This window comes from Pseudorca crassidens, chromosome 10 (genome assembly GCF_039906515.1).
Source record: "Pseudorca crassidens isolate mPseCra1 chromosome 10, mPseCra1.hap1, whole genome shotgun sequence".
Taxonomy (NCBI): Eukaryota; Metazoa; Chordata; class Mammalia; order Artiodactyla; family Delphinidae; genus Pseudorca; species Pseudorca crassidens.
Genome location: NC_090305.1, coordinates 26214498 through 26237118, shown reverse-complemented (window position 1 = coordinate 26237118; position 22621 = coordinate 26214498). Strand labels below are relative to the sequence as shown.

Genomic DNA, 22621 nt, shown 5'->3' with positions numbered 1-22621 from the left:
TTTCATTACTTGTGATTGGTCTGTTCATATTTTCTATTCCTTCCTGGTTCAGTCTTGGAAGGTTATACCTTTCTAAGAATTTGTCCATTTCTTCCAGGTTGTCTATTTTATTGGCATAGAGTTGCTCATAGTAGTCTCTTACAAAACTTTGTATTTCTGCGATGTCTGCTGTAACTTCTTTTTCATTTCTAATTTTATTGATTTGAGTCCTCTCCTTCTTTTTCTTGATAAGTCTGGCTAAAGGTTTGTCAATTTTGTTTATCTTCTCAAAGAACCAGCTTTTGGTTTTATTGATCTTTGCTATTGTTTTCTTTGTTTCTATTCTACTTATTTCTGCTCTGATCTTTATGATTTCTTTCCTTCTACTAACTTTGGGTTTTGTTTGTTCTTTTTTCTCTAGTTCCTTTGGGTGTCAGGTTAGATTGTTTATTTGAGATTTTTCTTGTTTCTTGAGGTAGGCTTGCATTGCTATAAACTTCCCTCTTAGAACTGCTTTTGCTGCCTCCCATAGGTTTTTGGATCGTCGTGTTTTCGTTGTCATCTGTCTCTAGGTATTTTTTGATTTCCTCTTTGATTTCTTCAGTGATCTCTTGGTTATTTAGTAACGTATTGTTTAGCCTCCATCTGTTCGTGTTTTTTACGTTTTTTTCCCTGTAATTCACTTCTAATCCCATAGCGTTGTGGTCGGAAAAGATGCTTATGATTTCAATCTTCTTAAATTTACCGAGGCTTGATTTGTGACCCAAGATGTGATCTATCCTGGAGAATGTTCTGTGTGCACTTGAGAAGAAAGTGTAATCTGCTGTTTTTGGATGGAATGTCCTATAAATATCAATTAAATCTATCTGGTCTGTTGTGTCATTCAAAGCTTGTGTTTCCTTATTAATTTTCTGTCTGGATGATCTGTCCACTGGTGGAAGTGAGGTGTTAAAGTCCCCCACTATTATTGTGTTACTGTCGATTTCCTCTTCTACAGCTGTTAGCAGTTGCCTTATGTATTGAGATACTCCTATGTTGGGTGCATATATATTTGTTATATCTTCTTCTTGGATTGATCCCTTGATCATTACATAGTGTCCTTCCTTGTCTCTTGTAACATTCTTTAAGTCTATTTTATCTGATATGAGTATTGCTGCTCCAGCTTTCTTCTGATTTCCATTTGCACGGAATATTTTTTCTATCCCCTTACTTTCAGTCTGTCTGTGTCTCTAGGTCTGAAGTGGGTTCTCTTGTAGACAGCATATATATGGGTCTTGTTTTTGTATCCATTCAGCAAGCCTGTGTCTTTTGCTTGAAGCCTTTAATGCATTCATATTTAAGGTAATTATCGATATGTATGTTCCTATTACCATTTTCTTAATTGTTATGGGTTTGTTTTTATAGGTCCTTTTCTTCTCTTGTGTTTCCCACTTAGAGAAGTTCCTTTAGCATTTGTTGTAGAGCTGGTTTGGTGGTGCTGAATTCTCTTAGCTGTTGCTTGTCTGTAAAGCTTTTGATTTCTCTGTCAAATCTGAATGAGATCCTTGCCACGTAGAGTAATCTTGGTTGTAGTTTCTTCCCTTTCATCAGTTTACATATATCGTGCCACTCCCTTCTGACTTGTAGAGTTTCTGCTGAGAAATCACCTGTTAACCTTATGGGAGTTCCCTTGTATTTTATTTGTCATTTTTCCCTTGCTGCTTTCAGTAATTTTTCTTTGTCTTTTATTTTTGCCAATTTGATTACTATGTGTCTCGGCATGTTTCTCCTTGGGTTTATCCTGCCTGGGATTCTCTGTGCTTCCTGGACTTAGGTGGCTATTTCCCTTCCCATGTTAGGGAAGTTTTCGACTATAATCTCTTCAAATATTTTCTCGGGTCCTTTGTCTCTCTCTTCTCCTTCCGAGACCCCTATAATGCGAATGTTGTTGTGTTTAATGCTGTCCCAGAGGTCTCTTAGGCTGTCTTCATTTCTTTTCATGCTTTTTTCTTTATTCTGTTCCATGGCAGTGAATTCCACCATTCTGTCTTCCAGGTAACTTATCCGTTCTTCTGCCTCAGTTACTCTGCTACTGATTCCTTCTAGTGTATTTTTCATTTCAGTTATTGTATTTTCATCTCTGTTTGTTTGTTCTTTAATTCTTCTAGGTGTTTGTTCTTTAATTCTTCTAGGTCTTGTTAAACATTTCTTGCATCTTCTCTATCTTTGCCTCCATTCTTTTTCCGAAGTCCTGGATCATCTTCACTATCATTATTCTGAATTCTTTTTCTGGAAGGTTGCCTATCTCCACTTCATTTAGTTATTTTTCCAGGGTTTTATCTTGTTCCTTCATCTGGTACAAAGTCCTCTGCCTTTTCATTTTGTCTATCTTTCTGTGAATGTGGTTTTTCCTTCCACAGGCTGCAGAATTGTAGTTCTTCTTGCTTCTGCTGTCTGCCCTCTTGTGGATGAGGCTACCTAAGATGCCTGTGGCATACCTTTCTAAGTTAAACTAAAGCATCAATACAATCATGATAAAAATACAAAAAAATTTTTAATTTAAATTAGACATGCTGATTTTAAAATTCAATGAAAAACAATAGCCGGAAAACAAAATTTCAAAAATAAGAGTGAAGGGGTCTTCTGCCAGACATTAAAATACCTTACAAATCAGTTATAATTGGGGAGATCAGGTGGCAGAGTAGGATGATGCAGAGCTCACCTCCCCCAACAAACATATCAAAATACATCTACATGTGGAGCAACTCTCACTGCAAACAACCTCGATGCTGGCATAAAGGTTCTTCTACAACCAAGGCTGTAAGGAAATCCTCACAGAGTTGGGTGGGAAGGGAGGAGAAGCAATCAGCTCAGGACCCACACCCCTAGCAGGGGACACAGAAGAAAAGGGGGATATCAGCAGGGGACCCTCCCTGGGGAGTGAGGGGTTTGAGCCACATATTGGGCACCCCAACCCTAGGGCTCAACACCAGGAAGATGAGTCCTGAATTGTGTCCCCCTCAAAATTCATATGTTGTAGTCCTGGCCACTTGTACCTCAGAATGTGACCTTATTTGGGAATAGGGTCATTACAGATGTACTTAGCTAAGACAAGGTCATATTGGAGTAGGGTGGGTCCTTAATTCAATATGACTAGTGTTCTTATAATAAGGGAAAATTTGGGCACATAAAAGACACAGGGAGAACACCATGTGAAGACAATGGCAGAGATCAGGGTGATGCTTTTACAACCCAAGGAATGCCAAAGATTGCCAGCAGACTACCAGAATCTTGGGGAGAGGCATGAAACAAATTCTTTCTCACAGGTTGTTGCAGAAGGAATCACCTCCACTGACATCTTGATACCAGACTTATAGCCTCCAGAACTGTGAGACAATAAACTTCTGTTATTTAAGCCATCTAGTTTGCAGTACCTCGTTAAGCAGCCCTAGAAACTAATACAGACCCCTAACCCACACTATGTACGAAAATTAACTAAAAATGAATTATACATCTAAATGCAAGAGCTAAAGCTATAAAACTCTTATAAGAAAATATAGGCATAAATCTTGTGACATTGGATTAGGCAATCGTTTCTTAGATAGGACACCAAGGAACAAGCAACAACAATAAAATGATAAATATATATTTCTAAGAGATATTGCCCTAGTCCAACCCAACATTCTCTCTCCCCTGGATGGCTTCAGTAGCCTCCATCCTTGCCTCCCTACAGTATCTCCTCACACAGCAGCCTAAGTCAGATCATGTTGCTTTTGCACTTAAACTTTTCCAATGGCACCTGTCTCACTCAGAATTAAAGCCAACATCCTTTCAGACTTCCCTGGCAGTCCAGTGGTTAGGGCTCTGAGCTTCCACTGCAGGGGGTGCAGGTTGAATCCCTAGTCAGGGAGCTAAGATCCCACATGCCACACAGCATGGCCAAAAAACAACAACAACAACAAAAACCCAATATCCTTTCATAGCCTCTAAAGCCATATGATCTGCTCCCAGTCATCTCCTACCACCCCCCTCACTCAATTTATTCCAGCCACAGAAACCTCCTTGGTTGGAACAAGCTGAGCTCATTCTGACTTAAGATTTTATCATTTGGTGTTCCCTCTGCCTAGAATCTCCTCCAAGATTTCCCCAGGACTCATTCCTTCACTTCCTCCCTGTCTCCACCCTCCAGTGACATCCTTGTCATTTCTCCAGTGCCAGTGACCATCCTATCACAACCACCACTCCCTCTGTCGCTACTCCCCTGCTTTATTTTTCTCTTACACACTTACCTCCAGGAGAGCAGGGACTTTGTTTCAATTTATTGTATGCTCAACATTCATAGTGACTGGCACATAGTAAGAGCTAAATAAATTGTTGTCATTATTATTGTTGATAATAAAAGTTGGAGAGGCAGTGACAATGCCATTCCCATTTGAAAGCTGAAGTGCCTCACAAGCGTCCACACCTTAGGACCTAACACACAGAAATGAACCAATATTTTTTTTTAATCCTTTTAAGGGCACTTGGCATATGGGCAAGTGGTGATTTGGAATATTACTGATCACATTATTACACGTATTCATTACATACTCAACTGTTCTGTAAATTCCTTGTCGGTAGGACTCAGCCTGGTTCTCTTTAAATCCCCAATAGCGGTGTTGCTCAAACTGCCCTATTCATAGAAATTGCCTGAGGATCCTGTGAACATGCAGATTGATTAGGAGGTGAGAGATGGGGCCTGATACTGCATTTCTAACAAGCTCCCAGATGATGGAGATACTGCTGGTCCAGAACCACACTTTGAGAACCAAGGTCTTCAGCACCTGGCACAGGGCTTTCCGCAGGGTGGCTTAGTCAGTGTTGAGTGATGGATTGATGGATGGATGGATGGATGGATGGATGGATGGATGGATGGACTGACTGATACTGGTTGGTACTAGGTAGGTGGCAGGGTGGAGGAAGGGTTCAGAGGGAAAGTTTAAATCCAGTAATAAAGTAGCAGCTAGAATCTCTCTCTCCTTCCATTTCCCCTCAGTCATACCAGAGGTTAATTTGGACCCACCCAACATTATCCCTTCTCTGAGTTTTCCATCTTTCACTAAAATACAGAGGGGTGGTGTACAGTCCTCCTAGACAAACCCTTCACCATGTATTGTTGGTATAGCATACCCTGACAGGGTAACCAACTCAACTCAGTTTGTCTGGGATTTTCCAAGTTTTAGCACTTAAGAGTTCCATGTCCCAATTTTAACACTGAAAGTCTTGCATCCTGGGAAACCCCTCAGTCCCAGGAAACTGGGACAGTTGGCCAGTCTGCCTGTGTGAGTCACTCTGTGTAGAGGACAAAGCTGATTGAGTCACCTGTCTGCCCTGGAGGTACCTGCAGTCCAGTGGGGGAGTCGAGTGGGGAAGGAAGGTGTGGCCTGAACTGCAAAGATAACTTTATGGGAAGATCAAAGCCACTTATACATCTGGTGGGAAGACTCAAACCAATAATTATTGGGTTAATATAGAGTGTGATCTTTCACTCTGAGCACCACAGACCATCTGGCTCCCTCCTTAAATCACTGAGAAATAAGGGCAAGCTTGTTCGGTTTTATGTGCAGAGAAGAAAAAAGCAGGCCTCTTGATTTACTCTATAAGGCCAAGTAAATTCAGAAATCAACTGTTCCTTTGAACAATGAATTTGTAGCCAGGAAACACTACTTTAATAAGTGTTCTAAGCCACGAATCTTTGGCCAACAGAATAAACAATGACAAAAATCCAAGGCATTAAGGAAAAATTTTTATGCTCTAAAAATCATATATTAACATATAAAGGCATGAGTGTTCCTGAGATTCTTGCAGTCTGGCTGGGTTGTTTTAAACAGGTTGTGTCCCTCAGAAAGCCTGGGGAGAGCCTTGGTTGCCATGGCACTAAGACCCAGTGCACGGGGCTGATGCTGGCAAGCCCTGCTGACCTCTCCATACCCCACTACTCAAATGGTAGTTGGCTTTGACTGCTAGCCAAGTATCCGAGTGTACGTCATTTTACAAACATTTGTGAAACACCCATTAAGTTCCTAGTGGGCCAGGCCTGTACTTCACATTTGCAAATGCTTTTAATTTTCAAGGGACTTTCCCACCTGTTGGCTCACTTTAATCTCACTCAAAACTAAGAGGTCTAAGCATTGTTCAGCCCATTGCATGGGTAAGACAGCATGGTGAGGTAGAAGCAGCAGGAGCCTTGGCGTCCCACAATCCTGGTTTGCATCCTAGCTCCACCTCTTTCCATCAGGAAGCCTTGGGGAAGTCACTCTTCTCTTAGAAATACTATTATCTCATCTGAAAAAATGTGGATAATAATTCCACCTTTCCAGCGGCTGTAAGCATTTAGGGTGTGCGACTACCTAGAACAGGTACTCAGTAAACGATCCTGTGCCCATCCTCATCACTGTTAGGAAACTAAGTCCCACAGAAGTATCTGAAACTTCTAAGGTCACACTTCTGATTTTGGCAGGCTGAAAACCCAGGCACATGTCCTAACTCCCCCTCCTAGTGTCATTTCCATTTGATCAGATTGTCCCAATGACTCAATGATTGACCCAGTGATGCCTGACGCCATCAGCCAAACTATGGTCCTTTAGGTGGCAAGTGAGTTCATTTAAGGGCTCAAATGTCTATTACTCATTGGAAGAAATGCTGATGGCAGAAAACAGAAAGCTGTGAATCACAGTGGCTACAGAATTTATTCCACAGCAGGACTAGATTCCTGCAGATGGGCAAGAATGCTAGCTTCAGAGGGTCAGATGCAAGGCAGGTGCCCCCGGATTACCAATGTCTGCAGCTCTGGAAGGCTCCACAGCATCCAGTCTGGGCTCCACGTTTAGGAAGAGGCCTCCTCCACTGGCACTGACGGCAAGACCAGAGGGTCTCACCAACATTGAAATCTGATGCACTCCAACGGGCAGCAGGCCTGTCTGACACACCACATTCGTTTGGTTTGAGAAAATAACTTTGCAACTTGTTTTGTTCACTGTAACCTGCAAGGCCTCGGAGTCACCAGAGAAACCATTTCCAGTAATATAGACCAGTAGGTCAATGTCATCTTAAAAGAAGAAAGAATTTAAAAGAAAGAAATCATTTCTCAGTGATATCACTCCATTTACAAGAACTCTATCAAATATTCATTCCCTCTCACCTTCCTCTCCCAAAATTCAAGGAATTAAATGCTGACTCATGCATTGGAATCTATATTGATTTTAATAGCGTAGAGCCCTCATCTTAAACTTTCTCAAACTAGTGATGAGAAATCACTAGTCAACAAAAAATGGGGAAAAAAATAAAAATAAAGAAAATTTCAAAACAAGGGACAAAGAGAATACAACATTTTTTTGTGTGTGTGTGGTACGCGGGCCTCTCACTGTTGTGGCCTCTCCCGTTGCGGAGCACAGGCTCCGGACACGCAGGCTCAGCGGCCATGGCTCACAGGCCCAGCCGCTCCATGGCATGTGGGATCTTCCCGGACCGGGGCACGAACCCGTGTCCCCTGCATCGGCAGGCAGACTCTCAACCACTGCGCCACCAGGGAAGCCCAACATTTTAAGTCATAAAAAATCCACCATTTCGGGACTTCCCTGGCAGTCCAGTGGTTAAGATTCTGCACTTCCACTGCAGGAGGCACGGGTTCGAACCCTGGTCAGGGAACTAAGATCCCACATGCCACACGACGCAGCCAAGAAATTAAAAAAAAAAAAAAAATCCACAATTTCAAATCATAACCATTTCATTTAGATTGGCTAAAAAATTCACCTTCTGCTGCATCACTCAACATCCACCCCATGAACGGACACACCTTCTACCCACACATCACCAGGTACACGGCCTCCAACAAGTCACTCTCAGTCTAAAGTTCATGCACAGAAATAGACCCACAGACATAGAAGACAAACTTATGGTTATCAGAGGGGAAAGAGGTGGGGGAGGGATAAATTAGGAGGTTGGGATTAACATACACACACTACTATATATAAAACAGATCAGGACCTAACGTATAGCACAGGGAGCTATACTCAATATTTGTAATAACCTATAAGGGAAAAAAATCTGAAAAAGCATATATATATACATGTATATATATATGTATGTATATATATACATATATATAACTGAATCCCTGTACTGAAACTAACATGACATGGTAAATCAATTATACTTCAAAAAAAAATAAAAAATAAAGTTCACGCCCATCTCAATGCCAAGTGCACATCATACCGAGGGCATACCACACAGAGTGGACCCGGGGAGTTGACCCTTCAAGGTATTGGAAGGAACAGGAACCTGAACAATAAGCTGGTATGTCGTTCACTCGCACAACCACCTGGAAAAGACAAAAGCATTAAAAGCAAACGTACATGTTTCATATGCTCCAGCGTATTAATAAAGTACTTGTGAAGTTTGCCCAAATTAAAATGTGTTAATGATTCACTTATTCTCTTTTTTTCCTTCTATTTTCCAGTAATAGACCCTAAAGTGTAAAGTATGACTCCAAACATGTTAGGCTTTTTTAAAACGATGGTAAATAAGCGGAAACCTAACATTTTTGCAATTAAATATGTTCAATCTGGAGTAAATTCCCTCTCTGTCACATAGAAGTAAATTCAAACTGAGTGAGAACTTTTTATCACTTTATATTTTCAACTGAGTACATACTTCCTGTGAAAAGCCCTGTCTTTGCTGGTAAATGCCAGTGAAGTAGGCACCTCTGTTCTACCATTGCTACATGGATGTGTAACTGAAGATCAGAGTGTATTTGGACATTTGGCTTGGGGTCTTTTTTATCCTAAAATGGGAAGTCCCCAAGAATAAATTATATGTCTTTTCCTCTCACTGGGACTAAGGTTAATCTAATAGAACTCTACAATACTTGGAGATAAGAAAGGCGAAAAAGATTGAACTCTGAATCTCTACATATAAAATAAGGATTAAAAGCACACACACTATATTTATGATAGTGTTTGCTTATAAGGGAAGGGGTACTGGGATGGCATGAAGGCACAGGTGATAAGAAATTCTTCATCTGTAGTGTTTCACGTTATTCATAAAGACCAAAAATAAAATAAAATAAATACATCAAATGTTGGCAATTGTTAATCCTCGTTTGGGTACCCAGGTGTTGGTTATATTATTCTTTATAGTTTTGCGTTTCAAAATTGTCTCTAATTAAAAGCAGATGACTTATAACAAGAGTATGGGCAGATGGGAAATAGCAAAGGACATTTTAAAGAGAAAAGGGGTTGACTTAGCTCATTTACTTTCCAAGGCCACTGTGTGGAGGTATAAGTCATATGTAGCTAGAGAGGTTCTCTATTTTTGGTACCATAGTAGCATCAATAATTATAATAACAGGATGCTGTATTTACAAAGCACTTATATTTTCAGTGTACTCTCCATACCCTGTGGAGGTAGAAAAGCACAGCCACAGCTCTCTCTGTTTTGTGAATTAGAAAGCTGACCTTTAGGATTGGTCCACATTACAAATCAGGAGGGGCTGCAGTAGACCTGAAACTAGTATTTCACTTTGGGTGGCCCATCCGCTCTCACCTGAGTGTACTGGTTGGCAGTGACCAACATGTCTCCAAATATGGGTCCAAGGAAGACTCCACCATCATATACCACACGAGTGGTTACAGCAGGGTTAACTCCCGTTAGGTTTTCATCAGATACCTAAGATGGTTACAGTTCTGGTGAATTCTGCCATGGAATCAAGTCTAATCTTGCTTAAAACAAATAACAAAGGGTGTTTTCACATTCTGTTTAAGATAATCAGATAGCTACAAAGTGAAAATGGAGAGACAGGGGCTTGAAATCTAGTAACCTAATAGTAAGTAATGGCTAATGAAAGCCCCAGTAGACTAGAAGAATATTTATATGCAAGTAGAGTTACCCAAAAAAATGCACACTATACTGATCTTCTAAGTCTTGAGATATTTTGTTTCCATGTGCTTTTCTATTTTACAAGTTTTCAATCCAAAATATTAAAATAAAATGTCTGGAAACAAGTGCCATGAGATGACTCCTATCCTTCCTCCATCTCTACCCAAGGATTTTGTTTGAAAACCAGATGACCTGCAATACCAAATAACAAGAATAAAATTTCATCTCGGGTTTCACTTCATAAAACCAAACGCTAGATGATCATTAGATTATTTTTTAAAACCCTAAATATGCAAGAGCATCTGGTTTTGTCATTATCCAAAGACAGCAAATCCTTTCCTAAACTTCCTTCTGCTGTGCCATCTGCCTCCATGATAATCTAAGTCAATCACATCTGCTTAAATTATGCAATAACAGATGTGGAATTATTGTATGCTGGACACTGACCAACAACTTCTCTACCTACATCAAGTTAGAAAAGGTGATGTTGGGTTTAAACTGCTTTATCAGGAATATGAGATATAAAATACGTCTTGAAAACTTTCAGAAAGATCATTGAACCCCTTTACTTGAATATTCCAACAAAATTCACAAATCGTGACAGTTTTCATTCATATAATTCTGATTTTTTTTCACAAAATTGCTCCAGAGCACTAAATCCACAAAACCAAAAGGGATACCATACATACCCTTATAAAGCTGGGCAAGTCCCCAAACTGGTTGGACCAGGAGAGAGTCCACACATGTTCATAGCAAGACTTTAGATCCTCCGTCACAGTGAAGTCACTGACATTAAGGTACCTAGATGTGAAGTCATCAGCGTTGGTTTGTAAGAGCTTTTGGAGGTGACTAGCTGAGATGTGCACAGGGACAACTGTGGGAGAAGGTCATGATATAAAACGTACAGGACACTAATTAGTCCACCTTGCAGCATCTCATCATCAAGACAGCAGAGAATACACATCAGAATGCCTACTAACACATGCAGAGACCATCAAGTTCAAGAAAATCCTCAGTCCAGTTAAGCCATTTTTAGGGCAAATATAAGTAGGTGCTCACTTTTTATATCATGGTCCCTTTAATCAGCATCACATCTCTCAAGCAGAGAACACAATCGCATCAGACAAACTTATCTCAAATGTCAACTCAAAATGTAAATTCCAGACACCCTGGTAATCCCTGAAAGTCTAATTAAATGTTGGGTTTTCCCCGGAAAAATTTAGCTGGCCCTGTGAACAGGGAAAAGTTGGCCGGCCACCTTTCACAAGGAGTAGGGAAGGCACAAAGCAGCTGACACCCATAAAAACTTAGCCAACCAAGCTGAGGAATGTTGGCATTGAACTTCGGTTTCTCCATTACAATTTCCTTTAAGCCCAACCACCTGCTTCCCCATCTCACATCCCCGCAGAGAAATAACAGCACTTTGGGCTTAAGCCTTGCTGTGTTTGAACGCTGTTTCATGCTTTACCAAAAGTTTCCATTTCCTTAGGTATCCCAACATCTCTGTGAGGCAGGTCATCTAAATATCCTAATACCTCCTTGGGAGATGAAGAAAATGAAACCCAGTGTGATTCAGAAGCTTGTCAACCAAGTGAGAGGGGTTTAGATTAAAACCCAGGTTGCCTTCTACCTACTCAAGAGCTTTCCTTTTGAATCCCACACTGCCCTGAAGTGTTGGTGAAATACCACTGTATTTCCAAAATGCAAACAAAATTCTCATCTTTTTTGAAAAGATTTTATATGTCATTTGAGGGCCATTTCAAATGGCCAGGTGAAGGCTGGCTTTCCCACCAGTTGTTCTACAGGCAGTGATGTAAGGAATATCAGCAACAGGATATGACAGCAGGAAAAGTCTCTCTACAGACAGGCTGCAGCTTTCTCATTAGTGAGAAGGGAAACAGCACAGTAGTGGGCTTCATAGAGGCAGGGCTCTGATGAACTTATTCACCCACTTATCAGACTCCAATAGTCCAGGGGCCATCAACTTTTCCTAATTTGCCCCACTAGAGTAAAAACTCCACTCCATTCCTCCAGCCAAGAAGATTCTTTGCAAGTCCACCATCTTTCTGCTTGAGGACAGAAGACTCCTGGACCATTTGCCCATTTTTTTTTTTTTTTTTTTGCGGTACACGGGCCTCTCACTGCTGTGGCCTCTCCCGTTGCGGAGCACAGGCTCCAGACGCGCAGGCTCAGCGGCCATGGCTCATGGGCCCAGCCGCTCTGCGGCATGTGGGATCTTCCCGGACCGGGGCATGAACCCGTGTCCCCTGCATTGGCAGGCGGACTCTCAACCACTGCGCCACCAGGGAAGCCCATGTGCCAATTTTTATACAGCCATTCTTGAGTTCTCCTGAGCCTCCTTTCTGACTCCCCTATGTTTTTACCAAATAAATAACATATTATAATCACGTCTAATCCTGTCCTTTGTGAGATGTGTATGTACTTGAAGATTTAGAAACTGTTCTACCCTCATCGCAGCTGAAAGCTCTTTCTACATGTGTTATGATTCCTAAAATCCTCAATATCATGTGGTGTCACTGTGGAGTTTAATTTGGAAGGGCCGTGGCTACCATGGATTTTGGCCTAGGAAACTCCAGAGAGAAGAGGACCGAACTGAGAAGCAAAGACTCAAGTTCATACCTGGACCCTGCCATCAACTATTTTTATGAGCTTTGGGCAAGCCTGAGTATAGTGGGCTGAATGGTGGCCCTCAAAAAGATATGTCACTGCCCTGATCCCAGGAAACTATGAACATTACTTTATAAAGCAAAAGATGTGATTAAGGATCTTGAGAAGAGGAGTTCATCCTGGATTATCCTGATGGGCCCTAAACGCACTCATACACAGACGAGGAAGAGACAGTGTGACCAGGGAGGCAGGGGTTGGAGTGATGCGCCCGCAGCCAAGGGATGCTGGCAGCCACCAGATGCTGCGAGAGGCAGGGAACAGATCCTCCCCTAGAGCTTGAGGAGGGAGAGTGGCCCTGACAACAACTTGACTGTGGACTCTGACCTCCAGAACTGGAAGAGAATAAATTTCTGTCGTTTTAAGCCACCAAGGTTGTATAATTTGCTATGACAGCCCCAGGAAGCTAATCCACTCAGTTTCCACATCTATAAAACTGAAAGACTGGGATCATATTAACAATGATATGCTGTTGTTATTGTCCAGATCTTTAACTTTAAGAAGGTCATTCTCAGACACTGGAAAACAAAATAACTTTAAGACTGTCACCCTGCCTGGCAGGGTGTTGTCAAATGAGAAACACTGCACTCCCAATGGCCCCTTTACCAGGAATCACTGTGTGAGAAAGCTGGATGCGAAAGTGTCCTCCTAAAGGTGGACTTGCCCTCTGTAGTCTCTGTGTTGTCACCTGGACCAACCCGGATCCTTCTTCTGCTCCTTCAGTGGGCACAGAGCTGTGACATACCAGAAGCAAAGCATTAGCCATGGGGACCCTCCAGCAGCTGCTCCAGACAGAACATAGCTCCATCTCAAAGACCAGCGGTCTCCCATGTTTCCAGACCATGAGCTCAAGCTCCCAAGTACTGGGCACCCCTCTCCCATCACAGCAGAGGAAATGTAAGGTAAATATGAGGGTTCTTTAGGGCATTCCACAGTTCCCCTCTATTGATCCTGGAAGCACAGGGATGCAGAGCAAAGAGTGATGACTCTGGTCCTCACAGCTCTGGTCCTGATGCAGAGTGGAAGGAGAACCCATTTGCACAGTCAGATGAAAACTTGGGCCCTAGTCCACAGATCCTCTGCACTCAGTATCCCCAGCAGAAACAGGCCATTCCATCTAGTGGAGTCCTTATCCAGCACCTGTATGCAAACACACTGCCTGACTAATCCTGCTTTTAATACAATAAATAAGTCAAATAAATCATGACACACCATGAGATGGAATACTATTCAGCCATTAAAAACCATATCTAGAAGCAGGCTTAATGAAATGGGGAAATATTCCATTTATACCAGTAGGTGAAAAGGGCATGTTACAAATATAGTGTCTTATGTGTGGTCCCAATCTGAGATTTAAAAAGTAAACATATACATGTATATATGCATATAAAAACTGCCTGGGGAAAAAAGCTGTTAGAATATGGATCCAATGCATTAACAGAAGCTATCTCTGAGCAGAGGGATTCTGAGTGCTTTGTAACTTTTTCTAAGTGTTTTTCTGTATTTTCCTAATTTTCAACAACAAACGTGTGATTTCAATCAATAATATCACCTAAGTGCTACATATTGATGTGCATACTTAAACCATACAGAAGATACTATCTGTTTTGGGGGCCACTCTGAAGGTTGTCCTGACTTGCTCAAGCTGGAGGCTTCCAGAAGGAACTAAGGGACTTGAGGAAAACTCAGAAAGGGAGGTTGTGGGAATTCCCTGGCGGTCCAGTGGTTAGGACTCTGCGCTTCCACAGTAGGGGGCACGGGTTTGATCCCTGGTCAGGGAACTAAGATCCCAAATGCCACGCGGCCAAAAAAAAAAGGAGGTTGTGAGGACCCCTCTAAGTGTGGACCTAAATTACACTCCATCATTTCAGAGTTAATAACTACATAATTCAGTAGGTTTGGAGCACAGGACCACGGGCTGGGTAATCTGACAGCTCCCTCTCCACCATTGAAGCTCTTTCCCTCCTTCATTCTATTGATGATTTCCATGTCTGTCCTGCCCAGAGGCCCATGAAACACTAAGTCAAGGAAAATGGAGCACAGATTCAAGGTTTCTTTGCCTACTTTTCACACACTGTCCAAAGCATAGTATAAGTAGGAGAACTCATTTCGAAACATGTTAGAAAGAGATGGGAGGAAAAAAGAAATTTTAAAGACAGGACATCTCAATTCTTCCCATCCTACTTGGATTTTAGTGAAAATTTAAAAGAACAAATTACAGCATACATGTGTTCCAAGAGCTTGGAGGAGACTTGATTCTTAGTTACTGCTTTGTAAACTGTGGCCAGAGAGGTTTGATTATTGAAGAACCAATGCTTATGGCGCTCTAGTGCCATCTGGTGGTGAGCTCTTAGAACTGGCTGGTTTTGTTCCTTTGGCTATTTCCTTTGGCCTCAAATGATTCCAGTAAGATTAATATATGGGGAATGGAAGGAGAGGAACAAGGTTTTCCTCTCAAACAGTGGTAATGTGAACCTCTGAAAAGCATAAAAACACAACTACCTGTAAACAAATTCACTAGGAACTAGTTCTCAAAATGTAGTCCCCAGATCAACAGAATCAGCATTGCCTGGGAACTCATTAGAAATGCAAACTATCAGGTCCTGCCTCAAACGTACTGAACTATGATGGTGTGGTTAGGGGCCAGCAATTTGTGTTTTAACACAACCTCCAGGTAAGTCTGATACGGCATTCTTAAGACTCAGAACTATTGCTTTGAGCAACACGGCAGGTAGCTTTTCCTGATAAAAAGTCTCACCTCTGTGTCTTCTAAGGGCAGTTAACAATTTTAAGCAAGGATAGGTGAGCAAAGATGGTTCCCTACCTTGCAGTGATGAGCGGGAGCTCCAAGCCACACCCTGCCAACCAGGAGGTCACATTGTAGACAGGAGGGGATCCCACCACAGAGAGCAATTCCAGCAGATTCCCGCCAGGGCGAGCTGTTCCAGAGTCAGCCTGAGAAACTAGAGACCAATGATCCAATCATTATCAAGTAAATCAAGATGGAAGACCTGCTGTGTGGAAGGTCCCCGTTCGAGAGGCTGAGTTACTCACATCCCAGCATACACTTAAAGCAGAGATTCCTACCTACCTGCTGCCAGGAAGAGAAAAGGAAGAGGAAGTAGGAATTTAGTTGCAAAAGGAAACTGCAAGGTCATGGTATACGGAGACGATGCCTAATTGCACAGCAGAGTTCAATAAGCCCCAAGTCAGCCAAGCATCACTGCCTGTATCATTGGCGGTTCCCACCACGACACCGCCACACATACACACAGCTCATCTACGGCAGTGTGGACTGCTCCCTTTCCTCCTTTTCTTCCCAAAGCCTGGTAGCTCCAGGAATACAAGCTGATCCCCCTTGGGAACACTGAACACACAAAGCACATACTAGAGGTACTTGAGTTTTATCCACAGCATGGCGTCAACATGTGTGCAGAGAGAGTGCAAGCTTTAAGATGGACCAGTGTTCAAATCCTTATTTTCCGCTTTTATTGGGTTACTATTTGGCTAATCACTATAACCTCTGTACGACTCTGTTTTCTCATTGATAAAGTGGGACTCATGACAGGTATCAGTCTGCATGGCAGGGAGAGTTTAGTGAGATGGCAGGTTTAAATGACCAGCAAATATAGTTTAATATTCTCTTTTCCTCCTACCAGGCACCATGTAAAGGCAGCTTCTTTTCTAAGTCTGTACTATCGAGGCAGTCTTTGCAGGCCCAATGCTGAGCACAATGCCAGGCACAGAGTAAGGGCTCAATAAATGTTTATTTGCTCAGCTGAGTATGGAGTCATTGAAGGTTTGGCTCTGGTGTCAACCATCTCTGGGTTCCAATATCCCCCACATACCAGCTGATTTGAGGCAAGACACTTAGTATCCTGTCAGCTTTGGTTTCCTCATCTATAGAGTGGGGATCACAGGACCATCTCATGGGGTTCTGAGAATTAAGTGAGAAATATTTGGGAGCTACCACTAGATGAAAAGAACTTTCATAGAGGACATTCGGTGGGAGAATATAACCAAGTGTTAAGCTGATCAGATAAATGTCAGACAATTAACCATGACTATGGAGCCCTACTGTGTAGAGTTTATGTTACCATTAAATAATACTCACAGGAAACTTGTGGCCATCAGGACGACTGGACAGTGGGAATCAGACGGTTTTACCCAAGCCATCTCCCATCTTTCTTGTCTCTGCCTCCCTGCTCCCCTCCCACCTCACCCTTACATGGCTCCAGATACTGGAGCATTTGGTGGCAAAGCGGTGATGGCAGTGAGAAAGGATTCTGGATCCTGGGCCTTGAGGGTTTGGGAAGGATAAAGGGAAATGACACCTATTATCCAGTCCTGAGTTTCCCAGTCCAGTCAGTGGGTTCGAGTGCACGCTGTAATGATCCCCTCAGTGCTCTGGGAATCTGGGTAGCACTTGGGGTCACCAAAGGCCCCAGCCAGTTGTCTTGGGCACCAAGAAACTCAGATGGTTACCCCAGCACACCATTTGAATATTATTTTCTGTGTGTCAGAACACAGAGTTTGAAACAAGCAATGATACATTCTGACCCAGATACCCCCAAAACACTCACATCACTGAAACAGATAAGAGAAGGAATTCTGAAGAGTATCAAAGATGATGTATTTTCAGGGCTGAAAGAGAGTTCTCCTACCCCACCCCCCACCTCCACGCTCCACGCTCCCCTGCCCCCAGCTCTACAACTTCCAGACAAAAGATTAAAAAGCTGCACACTTGAAAATCAGAATGCAAATGCCTGTTCCATACTTTTCTCCTTGGAGAGAGAAAAACAGAGAAGCTATGAGAAGCAGGAAAGCCGAGCCCCAGAGTCACAAGGGATTTGACAGAAAAGAGAGAGGGAACAAAGTTGGAAGCCTGGAGGCCCTGCGAGCAAACCACACCATCTGTCTGGGCTTCTGTTCCCAGGGTGTGCGTCTGTCCCCAGGGTGTGCGTCACACGTGGCCTCAGGAGAACCCCTGATGAGCACCTTGCCCTTAAGACAAGCAAAGCCAGGTGAGAGCACTGCACCCAAGAGAGGTCAAGGGACTTTGTGCAGAGAGGGGCCAGGCCTCAGCTCTGAGTGATGTGTGAGAGGAACCAGATAGGGAGAAGGAAAGACGAGGCTGTTCTCATGCGGATGCGGTGACCCTCCAACTCCCACCGAGTCTGTCCTAAGGATTGTAAATCAGACTTGTGGCCCATTTACAGGGCCAGATATTGCTGTGTTCCTTATAGCACTTTGTATGACAGATATTAACAGATGGAGAGATGGAGAAATCCTGCTGGCCTAACAACAGTAATGATAATAGTACTAATAACTGATTACACTTATTGAACACTTACTAGTCAGGACCCATGATGAGCGCTTTACACTATACTTCGGTTATTCTTCATAGTAATCCAATGGGGTAGGGCCCTCATTAAGCCCATTTTATGCATGAGAAAACCAAGGGCCCTCAGCAAGAAAGTGGTAAAATTGGGGTAAGATCACAGACACCCAAAGCAAGAACAAGCATTGGAATAAATAGGAGGGGGAAAAGGAACTAGTTAGAGAGATATGGGGGCCAAGGACACAGAATTCCAACTCCATCTTCTCTCCAGGATCGAGGCAAGAAAGATGGAGAATCATATGTTCTCTCACCATTAACAGAAAAGCAGCCCCTCCAGAAAAGTTCAAAGACAGCATTTGATGGACAGGTCCGTGGAGGAGAGTGGATTTGATAATCACCTGTTAGGTTTGTGTCTGCAATAATAATCTCATCCACATAGAACACGTCCATCTCCGGAGACAAAGGGAGGAGGTCAATCTGATGAACCAGCACTGGGGAGTTTGCGGGAGGTGGCTGGAGCTGCGCGGAGCGATGCACACACGTCTTCCAGAGGTCGGTGCAGGCGAACTGCCAGCTGAAAACAAGCGCAGAGCAGAAACAGGCCTCCTGTGAGCACCGCAGTTCTCTCTCCTGAGAGCCCCAGTTCTCTAACCTGGGCCTGAGGACCATGCAGTCAGGAGACCCAATCCATCATGGCTGCCACAGTACAAGCATCCATCCAAGATGGGCTCAGCTTGGCTGGGATGCAACACGAGTGAATCACGTTTAAGGCCACCATCCATTCATAACAATGTCAGCAGTACTTTCAAATTACAATATGATTATGTGTCTTAAGCAGATCACCTGTTGGGCTCTACTATCAGGGAAGATTAATACTCTGGACATTTCCAGACTAATTTAAGTTTAAAAACACTTACAAAACCCTTAAGAGATGTGGAAAGAGAGCTGAATCAAGAGATCAGGATGCTGAATTATATTCCAGCATCTTTGTTCACTCGCTGAATGAATTTTGGTGAATCACAAATTCTCAGGGCCCCAATTTTTCTCATCTGTAACGTCAAGGAATGTTCCCTAAAATCTCTTCCAAATATGGTGGTCTATGATTCTATCCCTATGAGAAATGTCAGACTCCTTCTGGGGAGTATTAGATTCGTAACAACTAACTGCTCTTAAATCAAATTTCTTTGCCAAATAAAATGTGTTCAGAGCTGAAGTTAGTATCCAAGTCCCCAATATCAGAGACAGTTAGTACCTCCCATAGGCCACTGTCCCCAGGAAAGCTAATCATCCCAGCTGGCAGAATTCCCACACACCTGTCCACAGATGAGCTACCTGTTAGGGCTGGCCCCCACGAGACTCCAGTCACAGGTGACGTTCTTCATAACGGTGTTTTGAAAGCCAATTGTGAAGGACACTGTCACTGTCAGGATCGTATTCATGTGGCCTTTGTATGCAAGGCACAGCTAGAGACACCAAACAAGAAGTCCTTCAGCTCTGTCACTAAGAAGCAGCAATTCAAGCAATGTTTATCAAGGACAATCCACTCCCTAGAACCTGCCTTGTGCTCAGAGAGACAGCCAGCCTGCTCCTGCCCTCCTGGAGCTTACCGGTCTAGCTGGAGAGACAAATAGTTTAGAGCAAATTGTTATTCATCCAACAGAGAGTTATTCAATGCCTAACACTGTGCGTGGCCACGAGGATTTTAGAGCATCTCAATTATCAATAGAAACCCCCTGTTGTGACCCAGATACCTGTTCCACCTTGAGCAAGTCACTGTACCTCTCTGAACCTCACTCCTTAACCCTAATTCACCAGCATCCTTGGCTTCTAACTCTGAGTTAAGTAAAATTATATGGCAGGATTTTTCAACTGCAGTGCTATTGACATTTGGGACTAGATAATGCTTTTCTGTGAGGGGGACTGCCCAGTGCATTGTAGGACGTTTAGCAACATTCCTAGAACCTACCCGCTGGATTCTACAAACACTTCCCCAGTTTTGGTGACCAAAAATGTCTCCATGCACTGCCAATTCTCCCCATGGGGCAAAATCCCCACTACCCAGCGTTGGGAGCCTGTGCTGTAGAGGAAAGGCTGGAAGTCGGGCAGTGCCCTGTCCTGAACCGTATAGTCCTGGCTCCCACTGCCATTCAACTAGGAAAGGACTTAAAACCACTACCATGAGTTTAGCCACCCCAAGAAGGTTCACTCTGGTTCCCAAAGGGCAAGTAAGCTGCAATTTTTTATGAAGGACAGCAGAGCTAGTGACACAAAGATATAAGGGGTATTGAAGGAATGTGTCAGTCTATCCATCAATAACAATACTATGATAAATAATACAAACTATCCTTAAATGAGTCCTAATCACTGCCCAAGCACTTTACTGGATTATCTCATATACTCTTCACCTAAATCCTGAAAGCCAAACCTCATTATTACCCATTTCACAGATGAGTAAACTAAAGTAAGACATGGAGGGCATGCAGGGTATAGAGTCAGAATTCAAAACCAGAGTCTGACTGTAGAATCGGCGCTCATACCTGGAGAGCAAAGAAAATACTACAGTGTAGAAAAACTTCTGTAGGTCTCAGCTAATAGAAAGGCATTTCCATGCAGCAACTAGCTAATGGGAGGACCAGAGGTGTCTGTTCACCCCTGAAACCTAGCATCTCAGCCCGAAAAGCCCTACAAGGCACAGCAATCACTCTCCTGTGCTTCCCCAGGCTCAACCCCAGAGAATAATTCCAATCCCTCCCTACCCACCTCGCCTGCAAGCACGAAGGCTGCTACTTACATGTGTGTACTGATCTAGCCGGTTGCCCTTCTGGGCAGCCGCGGGTATCAGGACAAGGTGTCGAGGCTGATGGAAGCTGAATCTCCCACAGAAGGGCTCTGTCCCACTGGTGAGGTGCCCATCAGAGCTGGAACCTTCTAGGTCTGGATGCATTTCGAACAAAATAGGACGATGGGTGTAAATGTTATATAGGCTTTCCCAACATGTCTGCAGGGAATGGGTTATGGGTTCGCCATGACATTGACCCCTCAGCCCTTGAGTGAGCTGGGCAGGGATCGAAGTGGTCGGCCCACCCCCCAGCCTGAAGGCTCTAGACATGAGAAACCCATCGTGTCTGCCCTACAGCATCGAAAATCTATTACCTTTTTCTATGTATACCATGACACAGAAAAACTACTGAGAAGCAAGGAGGTAAAGAGTGTTGACTGTAACTTAGTCCACCTTAGTATTTTTAAAACATACCCTCACATTTTTAGAATTTGTTAGATTACTGTTTTATATGTAATTCCTTTACTTGAGATGCAATTTGAATTAAGCAAGATTTGCACTGTTTTGCTGTTTCCCTGCTATGTCTGTTGCCCGTTTCCCACTGTACGGCATGAGACACAGTTCCTTATTCCAGCTCCCCGGCATCCAGGTTTCTAACTCTGCTCCACCTGACAGCTCGGGAGGGATGCCTTTTCTTTCTCTGATTCCCACACCAAACAGCTCCCTCCCAAGCACTCAGGGTCCGAATCCAGTTTCCATATTTTCATTTGACTCTTAACAGAGTCACCTGGGAGAGGAAATGAAGATTGTTCCCCTTTGACAAAAAAAAAAAAAGAAGAGAAAGAAAGAAAGAAGACAAGGAGGAAAAAGAGGGTAGGAATTTGTCAAACCAGAGATCATACCTTGCTCGAATCCCAGCCGGAGTAGGATGTTCGCTGAAAGGGGTTCCAGTTTACATTTAACTGCAAGTAACTCCTCAAGGGCTGTTTGAATCTGTTAAAAAGAAAAACAGGGAATTCCCTGGATGTCTAGTGGTTAGGACCCGGCACTCTCACAGCCGAGGGCCCAGGTTCGATCCCTGATGGGGGAACTAAGATCCCACAAGCGACACAGTGTGGCCAAAAGAAGAAAGAAAGAAAAACAACCAGGAGTTCCTACCATGGGCAGAAAGACCACCTTTACTTCCCCCACCTCTGCTTAAGTGAAGAAGGTTCCCACCTGATGGGCCGTGGCATTTGCAGGGATTGGCTGGCTAGAGACATTGTCCCAGGTAAGGGAGAAGTTCCCTGTGCCAGACATCATCAGCATCTGAAAAGTCAAGAGTGACGGGGTTAAAGAACATGTGCTCATTGAACCAGGGAGACAACCTAGAAACACAGGACATACCTCCCTGGTTTGTTATTTCCTTTGTATTACAATTTCAATTTTTAAACTCACTATCCTCTAGAACTATCTGGAGAACACAAGTGTCATCACGTAATGAAAACTTTTCTTGGAAGAATATACATGTCTATCTCCCCATTAATGCCTGCCTCCCTCCTTCTCTTTAGAATGTGACACCTAAATGTCACCACTGAAGGGCTCACTCTCAGCTCTTCTCACCGAGCTCCCTCCCAGGGGTGGCCTGGGAGGGAGAAGCAGCCCCATGCGTGTCACACCCTCTCAGAGGCTGATTCAGCCTCTGCTTTGCTTCTACTGCATTCCCTGCTGGGCACATCCCACTTTTGTAATGGGGTGAGACCTAACATCTTATATTACTTGTTTTCTCCTTTGCTCTGTGGTTCTTTATCTGCATGTTTTACTATTATACCGTAAGCTTTAAGAGGCACAGTCCATACTGAGTCAACCTTGTACACCGAAAAGCGGACAACAAAAAGTACAACAAACACAACATTGTAAATCAACTATATTTCAATTTAAAAAAAGAAAGCACACCAAACTTG

At 43.2% G+C, this 22621-nt stretch overlaps 1 protein-coding gene across 1 annotated transcript in view; it reads right to left on the bottom strand.

Moving 5' to 3' along the window:
* PKHD1 (PKHD1 ciliary IPT domain containing fibrocystin/polyductin) overlaps positions 1-22621 on the bottom strand; it is a 425823-nt gene that overhangs the window by 375390 nt on the left and 27812 nt on the right. Inside the window, exons 16-26 of the mRNA XM_067755820.1 lie at positions 21897-21986; positions 21581-21671; positions 20691-20833; positions 19232-19362; positions 18298-18473; positions 15383-15521; positions 13165-13292; positions 10563-10747; positions 9541-9663; positions 8212-8317; positions 6773-7045 (exon numbers count right to left, since the gene is read on the bottom strand). Of these exons, the coding sequence (XP_067611921.1) occupies positions 6773-7045; positions 8212-8317; positions 9541-9663; positions 10563-10747; positions 13165-13292; positions 15383-15521; positions 18298-18473; positions 19232-19362; positions 20691-20833; positions 21581-21671; positions 21897-21986 (1585 nt within the window). The remainder of the gene's footprint in view (positions 1-6772; positions 7046-8211; positions 8318-9540; positions 9664-10562; positions 10748-13164; positions 13293-15382; positions 15522-18297; positions 18474-19231; positions 19363-20690; positions 20834-21580; positions 21672-21896; positions 21987-22621) is intronic.